The 9290-nt window shown below is 37.9% G+C and overlaps 1 protein-coding gene across 1 annotated transcript; it reads right to left on the reverse strand.

The window, feature by feature from the left end:
- Positions 1-8507: 8507 nt before the first annotated feature.
- Positions 8508-9026, reverse strand: LOC145286459 (uncharacterized). The gene has a single exon (XM_080135368.1). The coding sequence runs from the start codon at positions 9024-9026 to the stop codon at positions 8508-8510; it is 519 nt and encodes a 172-aa protein (XP_079991494.1).
- Between the last annotated feature and the right edge of the window lie 264 nt (positions 9027-9290).

The following is a 9290-nucleotide window of genomic DNA, read 5'->3' on the forward strand; positions in this document are numbered from 1 at the left end:
TACGGCTAATCTTTGACAAACTCTTGCCAAAAACAGTTAAAACGCGCAGACAACTGTCCTCCAATTACATGCCGGGAAAAATATTCTTCCAGATACATAAAGATAATAATACTTTCTGCGAGCAGGGAAAAATCAAGAACAGGATAAGCTGTGTGGTCTAAATGGTGGAAGGACAACATTCCACGCATATAAAAAAAAACACTTGAACCAGTAACGCAAACGCACTTCGAGCGAAAGTGAAACTCCGTCAGAAGAAAAATGTTAGATCAGCTGCATGACGCCTCAAACTAGTACCGAAATATGTCGTTCCGGCAGAAACAGGAAATTACCGGACCTTTTGGAGGTCAATCCGAGAATGAAAAACTATATCTCAAGGAAATAAATCTTCAGAGGGGGTCACAATATTAAGGAGAATGTTAACTACCGTTAACATTCTCCTTAATATTGTGACCCCCCTGAACATGACCAAAACAATAAAAAGAACATTTCTTTTCATCAAGCGGAAATGTAATCATGTCGTCTTTTCTTAAGCGATAATTTTATCGTTCCATACGATGATGGAAGATCGTGGCGCAGCAGTGTTAACTTACAATTAATCAACTTAAGTTTTCATGATCGCATATGTTGTTCATTTGTGTTTTATATCTATATCAGTTTCTATATGGGAAGCTTAGGAATGTAGTTCACGTGTCTTCACATTCAAGAGTTCTTATTAATATTTCAGCCGTTGTCATTATTTTTACCCGTTGTAAGCTCTCAACAATTCTTCTGATTCCAATCACTTTCATTCTTTTTTCGAAGTTTTTCAGTATTGTTCATAGCGCTCCTACTATCAGTTATGTTCACGTAACTTTCACCAAAGCATGATAGCATATATAAATTGCCACAAAATTATCAAGCTAAATAATGAAAACACAGATGCAGTAATTTATCGACGAGGCACAACATTGATTGGCATAATACTAGACGGAAGCACTTTCAAAGAGACTATATACCAACACTAATGTTTATCCAGATACATGATTAAACATAATGTTTCAACTGGATTTTAATTTGGATTTGGTTCTTTCTTCTTTAGAAAGAAAGTATTTTCGTATTTCGGATTACCTTGACGAAACGTCGTGCAAGCTGCAATTTTATGCTCGGTTTGTGTTTATTATGTTTTTTTTTTTTTTACATTTTCTACATTTATTTCACTTGTTTTGAAAGGGCATGTATATCTTTGAAATGTATAACTATATTAATTTGCGGTTTCATTTAATGCCATACTCACCAAATTCTAGCATTGCTACAAATATAATTTCATTCTGTCCTCTGATGAGAGGGATAGCAAGAATATTGTTTTTTTAAACTCCGCAGAATAAGGACTTTTTAAATTGTTTTTTGGAGTATTCAATCGAACAATAAATTTGATTGTAAATTCCAACTTACAGTTATAATTTGTTTTCTCTTATAATAAGCTCTACCCTCTATCATGTATTGAGCTTTTTTATTTGGTCGGGATTAAATATCTATATCTATATAATAATACTGATGGTTATATTAGATTGAGGTTTACCATTATTCATATGAGGTAAACACTCCATCTTTTCTTATTTATATATATATATATATATATATATATATAAGAAAAGATGGAGTGTTTACCTCATATGAATAATGGTAAACCTCAATCTAATATAACCATCAGTATTATTATATAGATATAGATATTTAATCCCGACCAAATAAAAAAGCTCAATACATGATAGAGGGTAGAGCTTATTATAAGAGAAAACAAATTATAACTGTAAGTATATATATATAGGGGGTTATACATAGTTATGGGGAGAGACAAAACACGAGGAGAGGAGTAAATATGAATAAAGGAAAGAGTTGGTCCATTTATTCCAAGTATATTAACATCATCAAATCAGGTCGAAATTATTTAATTAATTATTAATAAGATTCTATTTCTAATAGTGTATATATGGAACACTAAAAATACAAACAGACATTTTTAATCTTCTGAATTTGAATATTTAACTGATAAAAAGCTCCAACCATATTAATATTCTGTAATATACAAATGTAATTTTACATTGCCATGTCACTACACTGCATGTCAAATTATTAACGAGATAACGTTTTTTTTTAACCAATTTCAGAAACTTACCGGTTGTTTCGTATCAAAAGCTTCGAAAACGTTGGCAATGCTGAACTGCACGTACTGTGAAATTTCGTACTATTCCGTGCAATGTAAACAACTTGCCATCGTAATTGCTGAATCCACGGTATTTGAGGTGAGTTATATTATTAACAAGGCAGTTTGTTTTGTCAATAAAATGGGTCCTAAAGATGGATTGAGTAGTTCTAAAAATTATCCTATTACAGAACAGCTAGCAAAAGTTAAAACTATCCTCGTAATATCAAAAATCATAGGAAAGTAACATCAAACTGTGAAGAGCTTTGTCAAGGACCCTGCAAAGGTATGTAAGAGAGCTGATAAAGGTAAATCTAGTTGTTTCACGACGTGCTCTCCGCAAAATTAAACGGAAGTTGTTAAGAACCCTGGGCAGAGAAGTCGAGAAGCCGGATTAAAGAATGCCTCAATAAGTACTCGATGCCGCCTTCTGAAATAAGTGGCAAAGTCTGTTAAACCGTGGCAAAGCCTCCATTAAAGTAACATCACATACAAAACCGATAGAAATTTCAGAGGACAACATGAAAACAGATTTTTTCAAAGTTTTGTTCACGGATTAACTGCGTGTCACACTTGATGGTCCAGATGGCTGGAGCAACGTATTGGTCCTACATGGATGCTATCATAATCAGCGTTTAAGGCGCCAACAAGGTAGTGGTGGGTTAATGATTTGGACTGGGATTATCGGAGGTATTTACTTGGCCTCGGAGAGTCCCATAAGGTGTAAAATGCTTACATAGCTTTTCTGAAGGAGCACCTTGAACCATGGCTGACGAAGCAAAGGTTGTCGTTCAGAAGAACCATTATTTTTATGCAGGATAATACTCCCTCGCATGCAGCAAACAAAAGCAAAGAGTATTTGTAACAACTGGGGTTCTCTGGGCGACGGAAGATGGAGTGGCCTGCAAATTTACCAGATTTGAACCTAATTTAGAATCTTCGGAGTATCATGAAGCGACACCTCTATTCAAGTGGACGCCAATTTAAGAGCAAATATGAGCTGCGTGATGCTCTCTAAGAGGTATTGCGAGTAAAAAGTGTTGACGAACTCACAAATTTGACTAATTCTGTGGAACAACTTCTTTTACAAGTCATTCATAAAAAAGGATCGCATATGCCCTACTAATATGTTAATGTAGAAATCGCTATGGAGTTTTTGTGTTCTAAGCATTTTCCCTAGTTTATTAAATGTTTGAATATTATTTCAATAAACAAGTTATGGATGTTGTGTATTTTCTCAAGCGCGTTTATAACTTGACACATTGAAATCAACAGATATTCCGATATTTGCCATAGTTTCGCTAATACTGCTTTAAATGCGTTTATTTTCGGACTGGACTAGCTAAACAGTATCTTAAGCACTTTCACAAAGCTTTATGGATTTTTATTTACTCGTTAATAATTAAATATAAAATATTATTGTATTATATTTTATAGAGGGTTTGTAGTTTATTATGTGTTCTGTTGTCATATAAACAGTTTAGTAGTTATTCTGTGATAAAGATATCATACTCACATTCATGTGTCCTTTTATATCGATTGATTTTCTCAAATATTACTTATCTTTTTTGAGAGGGAGAAGTAAAATATATATTCTTTTATCATTATATTATCCTTCCATGATATAACGTTTAAGAGTGGGCATGTGTTCTGTTCATATCATTCTTTTCTAGCATTAGCTCCGCTTTTAGTGGAGAGTATTGATTATCCGTTTTATTTGTTTATTTATTAATTACGATTAGTACAATAAACTACTTATTAATGCACAAAAAAAAAACAGCGCCTGAATCAACATTCGGTTCTAACACCCATCGCAATACAACACGCCTGTACACTATTGCAACGCAAACATAGTACAAGTAGATAAAAACTATGCCACTGATACATGCTTGCTTGCTTGACCCATCGCCAAATAAAACCTCGCAGATTTCAACAACGATAGTCCTAATGCGATTTACCTAATATAATGCAAAACGATAAAAAATTCTCAAAGTTTAGTTTACTTTTTTGTACAATAAGAAACAATAATTAGAGAAAAACCTACACTATACACAACAATCATGCATTATAATCAACGAAATCACAACATTAAAAAAATCTCCGAATCCTTCTACCATCCAAATTATAAAGCACAAAAACACAGACGCATAGATAAAGCAAAACATATTCTGATATACAAGTCTGTAGCGGACCAGGATATAAAATACCCCAACTCGCTACAAGAAAAAATAATGAAACGAATTGAATGAATAAAACACAGAACTCAAATGCTGGAATAAAATAAACATGTTTATTTTCTGTTGAGAAATGATGGTCTTCGTGTACACGTGTTCATTCAGCCGTTGACGACTACGCGCGTGGAAGGAATAGAGAAATGCGAAGTGGCAAGCCGGCTGTAGAAAGAAAGGGTTAAACTCAGTAGAAAGTCGTGCACATGTCTGTGTCGATGGGCCAAAGCGAAGGGGAGATAGCGAGAGTAAGTGCATCCAGTTCATGGAGAGGGAAAGCGTATTAAATGTGATTGCGCTTGCCCCACATTACAGTAGCAGGAAAAAGGACGTTAGAACATGCGGTCAGCTCGTCGACTAAGCAGGTTGAACGCTGGTCCAGACGCAAAAAGAGGAAGTTGACAGGTTTTGTTGACTTTTATACTGGGGTCAGTGTTCTGAATGCGCATGTCTGGTTTTCACTCTAAAGGAAGTGACGTTTCGCATGTGTGCGTACTTGTGCGCGTATGTGTGCGTATGTGTGTGTATGTTAGCGTGTGTGTGTGCGTGAATGTGAGTGTGCGTATGAGGCTGTGTATATGCGTGTGTGTGTGTGCGTATGTGCGTGTGTATGTGTGGGTGTGTATATGTGTGGGAAAACATGTTCGAACAAGACTCCCCCTCCTTGGGAGAAAAAATATATATATGTACAAGAGAAACGTATTTCGTTTTTGTTTTTTATGTATTTCTTTGGTTTTTTAATAAGTTATATATTGTTTGAAATGTTTTGGCCAATGAACTTTTCGACCAGTTTTTGTTGTTGTTTGTGGTGTGTTGTTTTTTTTTTTTTGTAATTTCTTTGTCCGTTTCTGAGTGTGTATGTTCTTGTATTGGAGTAGGAGAAACGTGTAATTGTTCGTCTATTAATGCAGGTTTAAGTCTGTCTATTGCTATAGTGTCTTTTTTTCTCTTTTTTAAAATAGAAAAATACTTTTTACTCCTGTCGAGAACTAAATAAAGTCCGGAATAGTTTGGACATAGTGTTTTTTTTTACTGTGTCGTTCCTGATAAAAACGTATTTACATGTGTAAATATCGCTTGGGACGAAAATGTTCGTGTCTGGCTTTTTTCGTCGGAGTACATTTTAATTTTGACATTTTGTGTTTTAAGTCCGTCACAAAAGTTGTCGTTGGGAAAATGTCTGTATTGTTTTCGCAGAATTGTCCTGGTAAAATCAGTGTTGATCCGAAAACTAATTCTGCAGGTGTGCTCTGAAAATCTTCCTTTACAGTGTTACGAATTGCTAAGAGAATGAGTGGCAAATTGCCTGATCAGTCCGATTTGTTTTCGTTCATAGCCAAAGATGCTTTTAATTGCCTATGCAATCGTTCCACCATACCGTTTGCGCAAGGATTATAGGCAGTAGTCTTGATGTGCCTTGTTCCCAACAAATGGTTGAATTCAGTGAAAAGTGTTGATTGGAACTGTGAGCCCCTGTCTGTTGTGATTACGGAAGGCACTCCGAAAATTGCTATCCAATCTTGTAAAATCGTTCTGGCTATTGTTGCGGCTGATGTGTCTTTCACTGGTATTGCTGTCGGCCATCTACTGAATCTATCGACTATAGTAAGAATGTGCTTATGTCCTTTTGAAGTGGGCAAGGGTCCAACCAAGTCGATATGAACATGAGTAAACCTAGCGTCTGGTACACTGAAAGTCCCTGAAGGTGATTTTGTGTGCCTGTGAACTTTATTTTTTTGGCAAGGAATGAAAGTTTTGGTCCAACTACGGATGTCCGTATTCATATTTGGTCAAACAAAACGTTCCGCTATTAATTTCACGGTGGCACGTTTTCCTGGGTGGGACAAATTGTGGAAATGCTGGAAAACTTGTCGTCTGAGGCTGGGTGAAATATAAGGGCGAGGGTGTTTTTGTGAAACATCGCAATAGAAAGTTGTTGTTCCGAATCGTATCGGCATTTCTTTCAGCTCCAGTGAAGTTTTGTCCATTATAGCTGGGAGCGTCGTATCGGTTAATTGCTCTTGTGCTATTAATTTCATACTAAGTGGAGTGGAATTTAAAGAAGCGATTGTTGCGCGAGATAAAGCGTCAGCTACAACGTTTTCTTGTCCTTTTACGTACCGTATATCGGTAGAATATTGGGATATAAAGTCCAGGTGTCGAATTTAACGTGGACAATATTTGTTGACATGTGTGTGTAGAGCAAATGTTAGAGGTTTATGGTCTGTATAAATGGAAAATTTTCTGCCTTCGAGGAGATGTTTAAAGTGCTTAATAGCAAGGTAAATTGCAAGTAACTCTCTCGAGAAAGTGCTATATTTTGTCTGCGCTTTGTTTAACTTGCCAGAGAAGAATGAAATAGGGGTCATTTTGTTGTCAGAAATTTGGTGAATGACAGCTCCTACTGCTATTTCCGATGCGTCCGTCGTAAGCGTAAGCTCCGTTGTATCGCTATCTTGGATATATGTAAGTTTGGTGAAGTTTGCAAAAACAGTTTTCGATTGTTCGAAGGCATGTAGTGCAGGTCCTTCCAAAACTGACTGTTGGGTTTTAATTCGGTTTTTTAACAAGTCCGTTAAAGGTGCGAGTAACGTGGGGCAGTTAGGCAAAAAACGTCGGTAATAGTTTATTATGCCTACAAAACGGCGTACTTGTCTGACAGATGTCGGTAGAGGGAAATTCGAAATAGCAGTTACTTTTTCAGGCAAAGGGGAGATTCCATCCTTGTAAATTAAATGACCGAGAAATTGAACTTCCTGGTGGCCAAAACACATTTATCGGTGTGACAGTCTTTCAAAGGTTTGTTCCAGGTGTAGCCGGCGTTCTTCAAGGTTTCTGCTGGCGATTAAAACGTCGTCCACATAAGCGAATATGAACGGCAGACCTCTGAAAACTTCGTCAATTAAACGTTGGAAAGTTTGACAGGCGTTTCTCAACCCGAAAGGCATCCTTAGGAACTCTTAAAGGCCAAATGGTGTGGTCAGTGCAGTTTTGTGAATGTCTTCTTCCGCGACTGGAATTTGAAAATATGCCTTAACGAGGTCCAGTTTGGAGAAAACTGTGGCGCCTTGGAGTCCATTGGCGAAGTCGTGGATATGGGGAATAGGATATCTATCGGGGACAGTTTTTTGCGTTTAAACGTCTAAAATTTCCGCACGGTCGCCATGTGGTGTTGTCAGCTTTCTGCATTATGTGGATGGTGATGACCAAGCACTTTTCGAGGGCCGTATTATTCCCATGTGTAGTAGGTTTTGAAACTCGGATTTTGCCAATTTGTATTTATCCGGTTTCAAACGTCTGGGGGTTGAATAGACGGGCGGTCCTCTTGTCTTAATATAGTGCTTAGCGCTGTGTTTGATGGGGTCCTTGTTTTTAAACGGCTGGGAAAGTTGAGGAAATTTTTGGAGTAACCGGCGGACGTGTAAATCTTCGGGTAAGGCAGTGCTGATTCCGGTGGTTAAAAATTTCGAGGTAGTTCCTCTCACTGAAATCTTTGTTTCGTTGTCTGTCAATGTGTGATGAGTCATGTCGACAGACAGGTTGAAATGGGCTAAAAAGTCCGCCCCCAAAATTGGAGTAGTCACGCTGGCTATGGTGAAATTCTATAAAAAATTCCTCCACATTCCAAGGTTCAAAGTTAAGGTTCTTTCGCCAAAAGTGGTTATTTTTGTACTGTTGGCGGCTTGTAAATTGAAAAATTGGGTCCCTGCTGGATGGCCATGCGGTGTCGGTATGACGCTGATTTCCGCTCCGGTGTCTATTAAAAAGTTATATCCGTTAATTTTATCTCGGATATAAAATAGATGACCTTTTCTGTGTGCTCCAGCTAAAGTCGTCGTCGTTACTGGCTGGAAGGTTCGTTTTTTGAACACGCAGGGTTTAGTGCATCTTCTCGCGTCGACGCCGAATCTTCTGTGGTAGAAACACACATCTTGTCTTTGTCGTGACGTGGATCGGTTCCTGATTGAACTTCTTCGCCTGGGATTTCGCCGCGTATCGTCGTGGTTTCTGTGAGAATATTGACGAGTTTGAAGTGCCTCGGCTAGCTGCTTCGAAAGCTTCTCAACCGCCGAATTTAATTCTACTAATTCCTCGTCTTATTTTCGGTCAGGTTGCCGTTGGTGGGCGTATACTTGTCGGCTCCGGGAACTTTCGTGAATTCTGTCGGCTATGTCGGCGAGCTTTTCTGGTGCCGTCTCCTCCGACATCGGGGCGAGGATTTGTTTGGTAGTTGGGGGTAATTTACCCAACCATAGACTCTTCATAATGCTGTCCGACATTTTGTTGTCTCCCAGCAAGGCTTTCATGTGACGAAGTAGTTGAGAAGGCGTACGGTCTCTGAACTCCACTTGTGTGAACAAGTTACGAAGCATGGCTTCGTTAGAAACACCGGTTCGTTGCAGGATTGCTTGTTTCAACGTGTCGTACAGTCTTTCCTCCGGTACATTTTCGAGGAAATCCGTGACTTCCACAACCACCTTCAACGGCAGATTTTCCACTAGATTACAGTAACGTGCTCGTTGTGACGTTACCCGTTTAGCGTCAAATATAGTTTGTAGTTGGATGAACCATGTTTTTGTATTTGTCGGGTTGAAGGGTGAAATATTAATTGCCATGGTTTCGTTGGAGTCCGTCTGTTGAAGTTCCATTTTGTTTTGTTTTTTTGTATTTGTGTTGAAATGTTTATATTTCAATGTCGTGTGCTCGGTTTGAAATTTTCCCCCTCGTGGTCGACAAGTTTGTTTTTTTTTGTTAGAGAAAAAATTGTTTTTCGTGCGTGCCGTGAATTTGTGTGGAAGGGTTTAGCTTACACTGCTTGTTTCGTTCACTCATTCATTTCATTTTTTAAATAAAGGGGTCACCATTTCATGTTGCGGACC

This window comes from Euprymna scolopes, chromosome 10, assembly GCF_053919585.1.
Source record: "Euprymna scolopes isolate OS-2025 chromosome 10, ASM5391958v1, whole genome shotgun sequence".
Lineage (NCBI taxonomy): Eukaryota > Metazoa > Mollusca > Cephalopoda > Sepiida > Sepiolidae > Euprymna > Euprymna scolopes.

Coding starts and splice junctions, on each gene's coding strand:
- LOC145286459 (XM_080135368.1), bottom strand. CDS start 9,026: ATGGCAATTAATATTTCACCCTTCAACCCGACAAATACAAAAACATGG.